The sequence below is a fragment of the Ostrinia nubilalis genome, chromosome 10 (assembly GCF_963855985.1).
Source record: "Ostrinia nubilalis chromosome 10, ilOstNubi1.1, whole genome shotgun sequence".
Taxonomy (NCBI): Eukaryota; Metazoa; Arthropoda; class Insecta; order Lepidoptera; family Crambidae; genus Ostrinia; species Ostrinia nubilalis.
The window spans coordinates 13,375,828-13,391,702 of NC_087097.1; the positions used below are offsets into that span (position 1 = coordinate 13,375,828).

Consider the following 15,875-nt stretch of genomic DNA (forward strand, 5'->3'; position numbering starts at 1 on the left):
GACTCTAGACTAGAAAATGCAGATGTTCCGGGAATGTTCCCATGTTCTTATCCACATTAATGAGTTCATCAACAAAATAAATGTTTTTATTGTTATGTACGATCTTTGGAATAATTACCTAGTTGTAAAGGGAAATAAAACGACCACATAGAAAGTTAAGACACACTAAAAGTATATTTTATCTAAATAAATTATTTAATAACAAATTAAATTATAAATTAACTATTATCTTTCCCTTATTACATTCAGAATTTCTACGAGGCCCTTATGAACTTTGAGAACTGGCAACTTGGTTTCCACCATTGTGAAATCGCTTAGCTCCATCTGAAAAAACAAAACAGCAGTTTTTTAGTCACACAACCTCTCAAATCACGCTAAAAAGAGGTACATTCTACCTACAACCCGCACATTAACTGCGCACCTGGCAGCCGTGACGTCACATCGACGCTCTGGTGGTGCGAGGGAGTCGCATTCAGCGAGGTGCGCAGACAACTTGGCCGGGTTGCAAGTATTATCCATGTTATAGAAAAAAAAAACAATTTACCCCATCAGGTGGATCTTTATCTCTAGGTGGGAACCGCCCGTACATTCGCTCGCAAATGGCGCACAGCCCACACCACGTCCGGAACTTTATCGTGTTCTCGTCAGACTACAAAAAAAAGGAAAATAAATTAGTACCGATATTAAACATTACATAGTATGATATCTGAGAGGTTTAGCGCAGAACTGATTTAGTACCTGAGGTATGGGAGCGGCACAGAAGGGTCTTTATGTGAAGTCAAACATCAGCGAGAGTAGATGTGTTTGAGAATTGTATGCGCTGTCACGTCATAATGTCACCCCTCCTGTGCCGCTTCCATACGACAGGCTCTGACTCTTTGAATTACATATGTAATGGGAGCTATCGTTTAACACTGACTAACCAGTTGGCACCACTGCCACTGTAAAGTCCTGTCATTCGCCAGTGGCTCAGACAGTGGCGCCAACTGATGAGCACAAAAACCATAGCTCCCATTTAAAACACGGATGTTATGGATATGAGGTTTCGGTTACGATTACGGACATGCAATCATTTCGGATTATCCGAAGTTTCGGATAATTTCGGTTACGGATATTAGAATTTAAAAAATGTAAAATTTAAATAGCAAGACGCTGCGCGACCCTTATAGGCACTTTATGTACTATGACGGCACCTATTATAATGGAAAAACATCAGATTGTTATGTTATATAACATCCCTGATTTAAAAGCCAGGCTACTAACCAGTACTTCCCCATTTTCGCCAGTCTCGTCAACCATGGGTTTCTTAAAGCCAGTGTCGAGGAGAGTCAGCTTGATGTCATCTGGAATGTTCTCCTCCTCCTCATACGATTCCCAGTCCATTATGCTCTTGAAATTGCTGGCCTGCTTCTCATTTAAGATGCCGCCCATCATCAGTATGAGGCCTTCTTTTAAGTTCTGAAATATAAAATGTTTTCACTTAACAAAATGTTGCAGATAATGAGAAAAAACCTGCAAAGCTTTTCTTTTTCATATTTTTTAGACTTCGGGGATCTGACCCCATTTACGTAGTACCTACCTACCACATCTATCTACTGGTGCCTCTCACATATAAACAGATGCTGACTTGAGAGACAGATGCAGACTGTCCAAAAACAAGGAAAAGGTGTAAGGGCTTTGATCCGCTGATAATAAAAGTGGAGGGAAGTAAGTCGAATTCAGAAAGGTTCAGGTACCTACTCATAGAACCTTTAGATAGAAAGAAAGAAACATTTATTACGATGAACATCACTTAGTTATGACAAAGAAAGTATACGGAAGGAAAAAAGACAGAAATCTATACTTAATATTATAAATGCGGAAGTAACTCTGTCTGTCTGTCTGTCTCTCTTTCACGCCTAAACCACAGAACCGATTTTGATGAAATTTGGCAGGGACATAGTTTGAGTCCCGGGAAAGGACATAGGATAGTTTTTACCCCGGTTTTTGAAACAGGGACGCGCGCGATAAAGTTTTTCTGTGACAGACAAAATTGCACGCGGGCGAAGCCGCGGGCGGAAAGCTAGTAGCACATAAATATTACAAGGAAAGAAAATGTGAACTGAGCAGTGCCACCCTGTCGCAACAGCGATGCCCATCCCAATGGGACCCCACTCAGCATATGCCGTGGCCCACGGCGAGGAAGGCCACGACACTGGTTTTCAGTGTGCCCCAAGCCGATTTTAATTTTAATGGTAGGGACTGATCTGATGATACCTGATTGCTATTGAACGGTTATATTGACCCATAACTTACCTCAATAGGCACCCTGTAGCCACGCGACCTAAACTTCCTGAGCACTGTCAGATAGAGAAGCTGTTTCGACTTCTTCACAGTCACGAATCTTGCCGCGTAGTTCATTGGTGTTAAGCCTGAAACAAATAAGCAAATAACATACAAATGATAGACAAAGGGCTATTTCCACTGCTCGTTCCCATCGCTGCAACTCTTGTGTAGCCAGGATCTGGTTACAGGTTGACCGCCAGTAAAAACCAGTGAAGGTAAAGTTTGTCCTGGGGGAAAGTTTAACTGTCATTGGATTCGCAACGAAATTAATCAGCAGAACACAGTAGTTCAAAGTTAGGTAAGCTTGACCGCCCAGTAAAAACACAACCAAAGAAGGTCAAGTTTGTCAAAGTTAAGGATTGACTTAGGTACCTCCAGTGCTTTGCACTACAAAGAAAAAAAGACAAAATCATCTCGGTCGATTACCTATAGTTTGTTTCTGATTGCCTTTTCGTGCTCTCGCAAGAATTAAAACTTTCACAAGTACTTTGTGTACGGAGAATGGTTCACAGATCTCACCTTCAAGCGCCGCAGTATCTATGGGCAGCGAAAACTGTCCGTTCTGCCTTGAGAAGACCCTCGGTATATGTAGCCAGTCGCCCAGGCTCACTTTGGGCACCATGCACTTCTTCAGCAGAGCCTGTATCTCTTACCCGTACTGACGCTCTAAGTGAGTCCGATGATAGAGTAACTGCTATTCTGATCGACTATCTGGTTCACAGGTCTCGGCTTCGAGCGCTGTACTGTTTATAGCCAGAGTAAACTGTCCGTTCTGAAGGGAAGTCGAACCTTAATTCCTTAACTCCTCCTATGTTCTTCTGATTAATTTCGTTGCGGGTCCAATGACAGTTTAACTTTCCACCGGGACAAACTTGACCTTCATTGGTTGGGTTTTTATGGCGGTCAAGCTGTAGATCCTGACTACACAGGAATTGCAGTGGTGGGAACGAGAGGTGGGAATAGTCCCGTGTCCGTTCTAGCGCTAGAAGACCCTTGGAATCTGCAGCCTGTCCCCCAGGTGAGTTCGAAGATAAAGTACTTTACTGTTATTGATTTCTAATCGCCTATCTGGTTCACAGATCTCACCTTCAAGCGCCGCAGTATCTATGGGCAGTGAAAACTGTCCGTTCTGCCTTGAGAAGACCCTCGGTATATGCAGCCAGTCGCCCAGGCTCACTTTGGGCACTTTGTACTCCTTCAGCAGAGCCTGCATCTCTTGCCCGTACTGACGGTCGGGGCGCGTCCGAAGCGCTTCTTCGAGGACGTAGCGTCTCTGTGGACCATAAGGTATACTTGAACGAATGATTAAGGAAACATTTTCTGTATCACTTCACTACATAGTATAAAACAAAGTCGCTTATAGCTGTCTGTCCCCATGTATGCTTAATTTTTTAAAACTACGCAATTAATTTTGATGCGGTTTTTTTCAAATATACTCAACATCAAATAAACCGCACCTTCCGCGACGCGAACTTTAACGATTTTCTTCTGACACAATCATGGTGCCCCAACAATATTGGTGTTATTTGAAAGCCCAATAAATATCCTTAAAGAAAAACACATTTAATTTCTTAATAAATGATTAACATATACCATAAATGTGACTTGAAAAAATACCTCACTTTGGGCCCACCTATGGGATCAATTAGAACATTTTTTATGGTTATAAAACCAAATAATGATCTCACGTGTCCTTTTTAACAGATGGATAGCGATTAATCCCAACTTAACAGTTTTATAGCCATAAAATTTGGCTCTAGCGTAACTACCTATTTTTTGAAGAAGTGACTCTGGATCCTTCTAAAGACACATTTTCAGGGTAAAAACCTTTCCTTTAATGAAATGAAGGTTAGAAATAGGCTTTCAAATGGTACCAATATTGGTAGGAAGTGGGGAAGCATACGTTTGAAAATGCTTGTCGCGGGAGGTGCGATTTATTTGATGTCGAGTGTAGATAGTGATTCAAGAGGAAGGTTTATGTATACTTAGCACCCGTGCGAAGCCGGGGCGGGTCGCTAGTCCGCTTGAAGATTTTGCGAATTATGTGCGCAAATAGCACGAGAATAAGCTAAGATAAATATCAAGTCTAAAATAATTTCGGCCACTAGGGGCGCTGTCATTGCGCACACAGTGAAGATCAATGGTAGGATCTTTTAGGTAGCGGATTTTGCTGAATTTATATACTGAGATAAATAACAATTTGGTCGTTTTGTACTTTGGGCATGGACATCTAGATTTCCGCAACAGGGTTCTAAAAGCTATTTTAATTGAGTTCGTCATTAATGTTGCTGTAACCTTTGTAGGTAGGTAATTCATAGGTACCTCATATGGTGAAAAACTTTATGCAAATGAAAAGCGAAGTGAATTAAAAAACTACCTTTAGGAGTAGCGTTTCAATCAAGTCATTATAGACTTTAGGACTATGGCCATAGGTTTTTTTATTACCTTAGTGTCAAACTCCGTTTCAATGGCCTCCTCATCGACCTCCCTGTGCAAGTACTTCAGTATGTCATCATCCAGGAACGAGTCGGTCTTCCTGGCCGGTCCCACCTTCACGACTGGCGGGATTATGATGTCGTCATCAGCCGACTCCGCCACGGAACCTCGGGAGCTGGGGTTTTGGGAGTCGGTGACGATGCCGGCAATCTGAAGGAGAGTATAGTCTGGTTCGCGAGCACGTAGAATTTTGTCCAATGACCCCAAGCTACCCATCCTTATCGCTCGTGCGTAATTATGTTGCTATCGCATTCGCACACTCACTGCGGGCGCCCGTCGCACAGTCGCGACAGCAATATAATTACGCGCGAGCGATAAGGATGGGTAGCTTGGGGTCATTAGACAAAATTCTACGTGCTCACAGACCGGGCTTTAGAACATTTAGACCATGATGTTTATGTGTTTTGATTCAGGTTTTGATCAACCCTATACTTCGAAGATAATCTTTAGAGGTGTCTGCGGGTATGTTATGTCGTAACTATAGCCGAAACAAGCCACGATAGCCGAACGGTGAAGGGGTCGGACTGGCCGACTCGTGATCCGGGGAACGCAGGTTCGGTCCCCGCCGCCACTCGACTATTGTGGTGAGCTCAGTAGTGACACAAGCATATTTAGCTTAGTACGAGGGGCTAAAGGGTGTATTAGTAATTTGTGTGCAATAACAAATCACTAATAATCAAAATGTATGAGTAGTAGGAGTAGGCATCTTGAAGCGTCGCCAGCGCCACACACTTATCGACACGCGAGCGCCACTAGCTGTGCCACTAGTTACGTATGTTTCATAAACCTAGGTACCTTATATTTTTTTCTAATGGCATGCACGACATACCTAACGGTGTAACTTAAAAAACTTAAGAAATACAAAATATATTGTTTTAACTTTCATGGTCACTAACATTTGTTACTGACGGGATTGCTACCATATACCTTAATTTTGAGTTCCCGATATTTCGACACTGTTGCAAGCGCTATGGTCACCCAAGTAACATTTTACTCCATTTAAGAGTTCACATTTAGTTCCAATGTGTACTTAAAGCATTAGTACAGTTCACTCGTGATGTATAAGCTGTATTATTGCAATTAATTACACCTATACCTGTCTAAGGGACTTATAGGAGTGTAGACTAGTGTAGAGTTATACTTTTATACGATTGTTGGTGTTATAATACTCTAACAACTATCCTTTAGTCAGCCATCTGACTAAGAGCATTATAGGAGGGTAGAGATACGGCAACCGCTGTTTAACGGCCTACTTGTACGATGTTATAGAGCTAGCATTTTAATAGAACACACGTGGTCATTTATAAAGCCAAAGGCTGTTATGTTTACTTGTTTTAGACTGTTATACAGCTAGTAGCTGTAGTAGGACTTGTTTGTGATAATTAAAATAACCTTTTTTTACTATCTGTACAAAAGTGTTTCAATGGTTCGCATGTACACTGTAGGCTGTTAAAAGGACTATATGTGTTGTCCATTAACATCAATAGCAGTTTATTTGTCCACAAGTACTACTCTTATTTGCTTTAAGCTGAACACGAATGTGAATGTGATATTCTATTACACATTTCCCCAAGCCTGTTTTTAGTTGTTCATGGTGGTTCTGTACATGATGCAGAGGAAAATATTATGCCTGAACCTGAAATTTCCCTTCAAAATATACCAGATAATATCAGAGTGTGATGATTGCAGTTCTTGTGATAGTGAATACCATTTTGATTTGGACAATTATTTAACCTTTCGCAAAAAAAAATAAGAACATGGGCTATTGAAAATCGTATTCCTCATTCCGCTTTGAATAAATTATCAAGCATAATAAACGAATTTAAACCGGGAACACTACCGTCTGATGCTTTAGGTATTCATACTTGACTATTAGTACCTGGGCTAGGCGATTTAACGGACATTAATAATTTTTATTGCGGATCTCTAAAATTTCAGTATTTGAAAGAATTAAAGATACACAATTGACCTGAACTAGGTACATCTTAAAGCTGTACATAAGTTCACATTAGAATAAATTTATAGTCATTAGCGCTGTAGTGGTACAAATGTGGAACTTCATATAGATAACAGCATTCTAACAGAACACATGTGAACCTAATATACGCTCACCGCATTAAATTGGAGTTATAACAGTTCACATAGCCGTATTTCATTTCCACCATTTTGTTCTACATAACCTAAAATATTTACCAAATAAATCTCCAAAATTATTGCAGATTTATCACAAAATTCGCAGATAGAGCGTTTGAGTTTTGGTTTCATGTTATAATTAATTACCGTAATATAATTATAATGCCAATCCAATATCAAAAACTGAAAATTGTAGATTTCCTCTCAGCCAGTTTTAAATATTTTAAAATGAATATCGCGTTTTTACAGAGGCGCGTAAATATTTTAGCTGTAAATATGTATACATTTCACGATAAAGTTGCATTCCCAATGGCATTAACATTATTAAGTATTTAAAACCCGTGTTATTATTTGCTTAAATGATTATCCGCCCGAGTTGTTTCCCTCTTGGCACTCACGTACAAATACCAAACTAATATTAAAATGTGGAAATAATTTAAGACACACGTGAACTTTAGGTAGCATTGGAGTACTTTTGTCGGACTTTATAACTTTGAAAGCTGTGCATTTAGCCACTTGTTACTCTTTATTGTCCTCACGTACGTTGTATGGTTCACACTGCGTCCCATATAGTGCCGTAAGTCAGCCTTAAGTACGATGTTACTACTTAAACTGCTATTATAATGCTATTATACTGCTAATGTACAGCCATAGTGAACTTAAAGCTGTCTAATTTGTGCCCAAACTGGTTCTATAAAAGCATTATAGCAAGCTATACAGCTCGTATACAGCTGACATACACAGCTTGTGGAGTACATGTGAACGACTATTGAACTCTTAAATGGAGTAAAATGTTACTTGGGCATGGAATAACCAGAGGAAACTCAAAATTAAAGTACATGGTAGCAATCCCGTCAGTAATAATAATTAAATACATAATATGTGTTTACTTGTGTTTCAGGGTCCTGCTGCGTCTGCGCCGCCAGCCCGGCTGACGTCAGCCGGTCGCTGCCTGCGCCGCGGCCTTTACGCCGGCGCTTTCCGCGTCTTCTACTTTCCCCTACAGAAATATTGAAATAAACGTTTTTAGAAAATGCCCCTTTGTTTCCTTCGTCTAATCTGTTATGTTACGAGTACCTATATACAGTGTGTCCGGGCATGTAGTGATCAAACTTTAAGGGCGTAATCTATAGACAATTTTATCGACGAAAACACTTCAAATTTGGGTCTTGACCCATTTATCGCAAAATTACAAGGATTTAAGTTTTTAATTTTTAGTTTTCACCTCTTCCTTCAAAAACAAGTGAAAGCGTGTGTAGCTTAACATTAATAAGCAAATACTTTATATCATGCGATAGCCAATAAAATTATGTATTAGTAGAAGTAGAAAACAGACACAAGTTTCATACATTTTATGGGAGTAAGAATGGATTTAATTAGAAAAATACATGATTTTTTTCACTTCTTTTTCAGTTATTTTCCAACACAAGAAAAACCAGGTCGTCAAGGTATGTTTTATTTGCATTGTATTATTAGTATTTGAGCTATTCTACAAAACAAATGTAAATTTATTAGTCTACGTCTATTAGTTTCGACGTAATTGTTGAACAAAGATACCCCTTCCCAGCGGTTTCCATAGCGCACGCGACATGCGAAAATGCACTGCCTGAAAGAATCACACAACCTATTCCGATTACTGTGGAAACCGCTGGGAAGGGGTATCTTTGTTCAACAATTACGTCGAAACTAATAGACGTAGACTAATAAATTTACATTCGTTTTGTAGAATAGCTCAAACACTAAGAATACAATGCAAATAAAACATACTTTAACGACCTGGTTTTTCTTGTGTTGGAAAATAACTGAAAAAGATGTGAAAAAAGGAATGTATTTTTCTAATTAAATCCATTCTTACTCCCATAAAATGCATGAAACTTGTGTCAGTTTTTTACTTCTACTAATAGATAATTTTATTGGCTATCGCATGATACAAAATATTTGCTTATTAATGTTAAGCTACCCACGCCTTCACTTGTTTTTGAAAGAAGAGGTGAAAACTAAAAATTAAAAACTTAAATCCTTGTAATTTTGCGATAAATGGGTCAAGCCCCAAATTTGAAGTCCTACTTTTATCGATAAAATTGTCCCAAGATTTCGCCCTTAAAGTTTGATCACTACAAGCCCGGACACACTGTATATGGAAGAAGAGATCGTCTACCGCGCGTCTAAAAAGGTATACTGAATAAGCTAGTTTATCTGAGGAATAACGCCCGTATTCACAAACAATGCAAATCGAACGCATAGCGTTGAATAGAGCTCTGTATTGGTTCGTGTGTCACCCTGAGCGTCCACGGGCACTGTGAGACCTCATAGTAGGTACTGAGCACTGTGAGACCTCATAGTACTGTTAGTGAATACGGGCGAAAGTGTTCATCTATTTTGAACGTGACAAAAGAATCCTGCTTAAAATAAATGGTTTTTTTTAATGTTAACTTATAATTACTCAGGTTTAGGTACATATTTTGTCTTCTTACCTCCATCGTCACCATTAGCAATGACCTCGTCTGCGTCTTCGTTAGGCTCCTTGTCAGACTTTGAGCGCTGAGATGCGGGAGCTTCAGCTTTGTTCTTGCTCTTTACTGCTTTACCCAGGTTCAGTGCCTTGATTTGATTCTGTAACGATATAGAGCTATTAAAAATGCGACTTTTGGTTGATTGGTATTCGAGAAAGCTTCATAGAACACACCAAAATACAAAACAGTGAAAATACGATACAAAAACGTAGATGGACCTTCGCGATTTCGTCGGTTCGAAATCAATACCTAACGAAAGTAGTTGTGCTAAGGGCGTAGTCAGATAAATGAGGTAACCATAGACAAAATTATGCTACTAAGAATGACCTAGTATATATAGACCTATACCTCTAACTTCTTGAAAAATGCGTCGCTATCATACATCAATGTGGTGTGCTTTTTCTTTATTTGAACACTGGGCAGTTTCATCCTCTTCTTTTGCCCAGTGGTACCCAGAGATGGTGTAGACACTATGTTGGATGCACCCCTTTTCCTTGTCTTTGGGGCGTAGTTGATAACAATCCTACTGAGATGCATCAAGCTGCAGTCGCAAGGAGAAAGTGGAATTATAGGAGGGATGTTCAAAGGTTTTCGTTTAATCCGTCGAGGTTTTACTGTGCTTAAATTGTCGCCAGCAACATAAAAACTCTTTTCTTTTACTTTATTTTCTCTCGGCTTGTCCCTTTTTATCGATAGCAACTTCGTTTTCGACACAAGAAATGGCAACATTCTTTAATATTTTTACGTAAGTAACACTTGCTCGATTCAAAGTCTAAACGGGAACTGGTAAAGGTTGACGCCAGTAAAATATCGATTACAAGCTTATCTGGTGATTTTCAACGGTCTAGTAATTCTTAGAGTACGGAAATATCAATAACATTGATAACCAAAGGTTATTAATCTAACATAATATTGATTGACACACCTTTGACACCTTACGTAACACATAGAGCTTAAAATAGGGAAACATTAGGACTAAATATGATTTAAAAGCTTGACAATACAGTGATGCATATACATTATGATTAATGCTTATTGCTCACACTACCTTTTCATCAAACTGTCCGTAAGTAATACTTACATAGGGTTCTTACAGCAGTACTGTCTTCTGCTAAGAACTAGAGTAGACCAATGACAGGTCGCGGGAACTTCCATGGGTCGCGCGACCTGACATTGGCCTATGATCGTGCCGGCGATTGCGTTGGTGTGGTTGAATCTTTAGAGCATAACCAATAGAATTAACCTACCTTTTTTGCGACCCGTACACTTTGGGGCTCCTTCACCGGGACTGTCCTCTGCGACAGAACTAGGGGCGACGCAAGAGGGGGCAGCTGTTCACACTGCCCATTGATGAGGCGGTTGTGAGCTCAGAACATAACCAATAGAATTAACTTACCTTTTTTGCGACCCGTACACTTTGGGGTTCCTTCACCGGTACTGTCCTCTGCGACAGAACTAGGGGCGACGCAAGAGGTGGCAGCTGTTCACACTGCCCCTTAATGAGGCGGTTATGAACTCAGAACATAACCAATAGAATTAACTTACCTTTTTTGCGACCCGTACACTTTGGGGCTCTTTCACCGGGACTGTCCTCTGCGACAGAACTAGGGGCGACGCAAGAGGGGGCAGCTGCTCACACTGCCCCTTTATGAGGCGGTTGTGAACTCAGAACATAACCAATAGAATTAACTAACCTTTTTTGCGACCCGTACACTTTGGGGCTCCTTCACCGGGACTGTCCTCTGCGACAGAACCAGGGGCGACGCAAGAGGGGGCAGCTGTTCACACTGCCCCTTAATGAGGCGGTTATGAACAGGCGCGAATCCAGCCCTCAAAAAAGGTTGTGGGCACAGCCACCAAAAATTAGCAAAGTTTTTGAGTTGGAGTACGTACTCACTCACGCTCGATTTTTTAAAGGTAAGATCATAATTAAAACAAGCAAATTAGGGTTGTGGGCATGCCCACAGTGCCCACAACGGTGGATCCGCGCCTGGTTATGAACTCCCTATAATTTAGCTTAACCAATAAAATTAACTTACCTTCTTTGCGACCCGTACACTTTGGGGTTCCTTCACCGGTATTGTCCTCTGCGACAGAACCAGGGGCGATGCAAGCGGGGGCAGCTGTTCACACTGCCCCTTGATGAGGCGGTTGTGAGCCCCATCGGAGAGATTCAGTGACGGTAGAGTGGATCTGTCATTGGTCACACTGGTGGTGTGACCCGCTGTCAGGTCTGATGTTGTGTAGCCGTGGTAGTATAGGGTTTCCTGGAAAAGATTACCAGAGTACGATTAGTTTTAGTTAGTGAGTTTGCAAAATTTTAAATAAATGGGTATTTAAGATTTCTCTAAGGCTTGTATGTACCACGCTTACGTGCGAGTCGTAGTATTATTTACGTAAATTCCTTAACATGTAGGTAATATATTCGACCTTTAATACAGGTGAAAATCTTGCAACAACGCTGCTTCAAGAGACTTAAACTCTGTGGTATAAGTTCTGAGAAGAACCAAGATATATTTTTGAAAAAATTCCAGAATGCACATAGGTATATTGTGATTGATTGGATAATTCTCAACATAATGAAATATGTTGGACACCTGAATGTGGACACAGATCCCCTCCTCCAGTTATTTTTATAGAGGTTTTCTCCTCGCGGCCCTGGTGAAACAGGACCCCCTGCTCGCCATAAATGGGTTATGGTCTGCTCCATGCCGCTGCTCATTCAACTGCTAATCGAGAAGAACCAATCTCGGCCCTCCAAAAGAATGGGCCCGAGCAAACGTCGTACTCGTAAGGGGCCATCCATAAAGTACGTCACACGAATTTTATGATTTTTTGACCCCTTCCCCGTCCTTGTCATAGGTGGTCACATTTCTGAAACCCCCCCCTCCCTAGTGTGACGTCACATGTTTTGCAATTTCACATCGAAAAATTATTAAATTAACAAAAAAATAGCAACAAATAGAAACAATAAAATCACGCGCGAGGTACGGTGCGTTTGGCGGCATTATAGGCTAGTATAATTAGATTTTAAATCTGAAATAATACCTACAAAAGATTTTATTGATTTAATGGCTTCATTGGTTGCCCATTAAGACTCTCTTAGGTTTTCGACTTCGACGGAGTTGTGCTTAAGTGGTGGGGATATTTTTTAGTTTAATTTATATTTCAAATTAGGTGATTACCTACCTCTAGATTACGTGTGACGTACTTTATGGATGACCCCTAATGTGATTGCTTGGGAGACCCTCGATATGTACCTGACTGTGACTCCTGCGCAAGTCAAGCACGATCGTGGTCCTCTGGTGCGGCTGGTCGGGCGTGAGGCACCTCCTGGAGCCCCGAGACTTGCCGCTGGCCAGTGTCGGCGCTGGCGTGAGAGGTCGCGAGTCTGTTTCGGTATACCTGTTAGATAATACCACATTATTATATGACTGTAGTAGAGTCAGCATCAAATAGTTCGTGACACCTAAAGTGGCCAAAGAGTTCGCAACGCAGCGGTTGTTATCAAATTTTTGGCGCTGACTGTACCTGGCTATCTAAAAAAAAAGCTGTAGTACCTACTCGCATAAAGAGGGTTCCAATTCTATTCTAGACTTGGGAACCAACAATATATTCTTAAAATGGTTTAGAACTATTTTATATCGATCCTCATCTTAGGTCAGCAGTCACAAAAGACCTACTTAGTTAATAAGTAACTAATAAGTATGTAGATGGAAATGTATTAGTATCTTTTGAATGGCTTACTCGTAAGTAATTTAACTCTAAAAATATCAAAGTACTTAGTTAGGTACCTACTTATTTCAGTCATTTAAGTAATTGCTAGTACCTACCTTCTAAACATATCTTCAGTGACAATGTCATGGGGCGTCTTATTTTTCTCGGCGGCATTTTGCTCTTGGAACTTCGATAAATCTTCGTGCAGAAAATGGGCTTTTCCCTCCAAGAGCTAAAAAAAAATATTATTAGAATCAGGAAAATTGGAGAAAAACATGACGTCTTTGGTACTTAGCTACGAAGTATAAAAATATCGTTAAACATAATATTACGTTCTTTTTAAAGATTCTTATTTAATTTTCTTCCCATGATTAGGTATTTATTACTTGCTATTACGAGTAATAAGAAATTGCCATTACTTAGGTACATATTGGTTAAAAAACTGTATGCTTTAAATTCAAACATGTGTAGATATAGTTAAGTACCTAATAAGTGCTTATTAGTAGCTACGAATATACTCATTTTCCGTATATGAACTAATTGATTGATTTATTTTAATAGGTAGGTATTTATGTTATTAGATTTGTTTTTGTTTATAGAAATAAAACAATATTAACAAAAACTAATATTCAAACTGTGTTCAAGGAAAATTGAGTAACTAGGTATAAGTAAATGATATTTCAAATGTGTTGCGACTGCAGTACTTACTTAGGTAGTTTATTTATGATGATTGGGCTGTTTAATTAGTCATGCAAATGTTTAATGATATAGCTATTAAAGGTACAAATACAAATCAAGTAAAATGATATATTAATGTGTTTAAATCCATTTAAATTGGCTAGTAACTTTGCTAAATTATAAAGTCAATGTCGCCGTCATCATTATGTGACCTCTACGACTCTACGTACGGCGCATGACCTACCTAATAGTAGTTGGCGTCTACCATGCCAGAGGTTGTGGGTTTGATTTCATTAAACGCCTATAATACTTGCTGTTGATTTTCGACAATTTATTGCTTTAGGACCGTGGTTCGTGGTATGTCAGTACGTTGGTACCAACAAAGAGTACCTACCTAGGTACCTAAATATTGTAAATATTTAATCCCAGCCTAGGAGACTTCTTGAGTATCTCAGTGTATCGTGGTGTCAATAATATTAAAAGGTCTTAGACAGATTTTAACCCATCAAATCCTAAGTGGTAGCACGAAACCGCGGCGGTATCAATTGATTTCTATTGTCTCGATTCGCGGGTAGATACTTGAAGTTCTTTTAACTACAATAGAACACTTACCCAAGAGTCTTTAACCCGCTTCACGTACTCCTTGGCTTCGGTATCGGCAGGATGGTTGCACAGCACGGAGCAAGAGTGGGGGAAGGGGTTGTAGAGACCAGCGTAGGGCCGCATGAACGGCGCTGGGGTGACGTCACATCGCAGCTCGACGCTTACTTACCCAGGAGTCTTTAAACCGCTTCACGTACTCCTTGGCTTCGGTGTCAGAAGGATGGTTGCATAACACGGAGCAAGAGTGGGGGAAGGGGTTGTAGAGACCAGCGTAGGGCCGCAGCATGAACGGCGCTGGAGTGACGTCACATCGCAGCTCGACTCTTACTTACCCAGGAGTCTTTAAACCGCTTCACGTACTCCTTGGCTTCGGTGTCAGAAGGATGGTTGCATAACACGGAGCAAGAGTGGGGGAAGGGGTTGTAGAGACCAGCGTAGGGCCGCAGCATGAACGGCGCTGGAGTGACGTCACATCGCAGCTCGACTCTTACTTACCCAGGAGTCTTTAACCCGCTTCACGTACTCCTTGGCTTCGGTATCGGCGGGGTGGTTGCATAACACGGAGCAAGAGTGGGGGAAGGGGTTGTAGAGACCAGCGTAGGGCCGCAGCATGAACGGCGCTGGGGTGACGTCACATCGCAGCTCGACGTTGCTCTGGAAAAGAATGAGTAGAATTAATCAGGGTTCTGCATGTCAATGTTAGGAAATGTGTTTGTCGTTTAGTACTTACCACATCGAATGAATTGGTAGAGCCACTGGTAAATGTAGGATTACTTAGATAATAATAATGTCTTTACCTACCCCCGTACGTTTCACCTGCGGGCGCCCATATTCTTAAGTGTAGGGCACAGGTATTGTGGTATAACGTGACTTAGGTAGGTATCACCGCGCGGAGCCCACGGTGATTGGAAAACTTTGATTTAATTTATTGAAAATTTAAAGAACATTACACAAGGCGACTACCTACTTACGAAGTGATTTCAAAGATATTTATGCAGTCACGTTTTGTTGTGATAAACAAACATCTTTTGTCGAAGCGCCTCATCATTCGAGTGCGGTGGTATCGTGGAGAATGTACTTAAATAAGTTGTTACGGAACCAACCTTCTGTTTTGCAAGTGTGTGTTTTTGCGGCACGCTCGCCAGCAAACCGGTATTGCTTGTGAGACCCATTGGTCTATTTTAATGCTTTATTTATCACAGATCCTTTACTCTGACGGCGCCTAGTACAATATCGATCAATCTATCACCTAGTTACGCTTCCAAAATAATTCTAGTACAAATATCGTAAAACATAGAAAAACGCTCGAAAACTCACACATTACTGTCATGGTGTGACGGAATTTTGACCCATGCACAGAATAAATAGGTAATAGTCCATGTTCAACATGGGCTGTTGGGTCCTTCCTTG

The 15,875-nt window shown here is 40.6% G+C and overlaps 1 protein-coding gene across 1 annotated transcript; it reads right to left on the reverse strand.

Moving 5' to 3' along the window:
• Positions 1-225: 225 nt before the first annotated feature.
• Positions 226-15,842, reverse strand: LOC135075305 (uncharacterized). The gene is made up of 13 exons (XM_063969717.1): positions 15,569-15,842; positions 14,961-15,119; positions 13,301-13,416; positions 12,728-12,872; positions 11,507-11,734; positions 9,429-9,567; positions 7,845-7,954; positions 4,771-4,971; positions 3,412-3,598; positions 2,296-2,411; positions 1,264-1,458; positions 545-649; positions 226-324 (listed from the first exon to the last, which is right to left on the reverse strand). The coding sequence occupies exons 1-13, from the start codon at positions 15,635-15,637 to the stop codon at positions 226-228; spliced, it is 1,869 nt and encodes a 622-aa protein (XP_063825787.1). The 5' UTR covers positions 15,638-15,842.
• Between the last annotated feature and the right edge of the window lie 33 nt (positions 15,843-15,875).

What these genes read in the sequence shown, in the direction of transcription:
- LOC135075305 (XM_063969717.1), bottom strand. Translation starts at nt 15,637, where the DNA reads ATGGGTCTCACAAGCAATACCGGTTTGCTGGCGAGCGTGCCGCAAAAA. An exon ending in AGCGGGTTAAAGACTCCTGG is followed by an intron (nt 13,417 to 14,960) that starts GTAAGTAAGAGT and finishes ATTTTTTTTTAG; the next exon opens with CTCTTGGAGGGAAAAGCCCA. An exon ending in GCGAAAATGGGGAAGTACTG is followed by an intron (nt 650 to 1,263) that starts GTTAGTAGCCTG and finishes TTTTTTTTGTAG; the next exon opens with TCTGACGAGAACACGATAAA.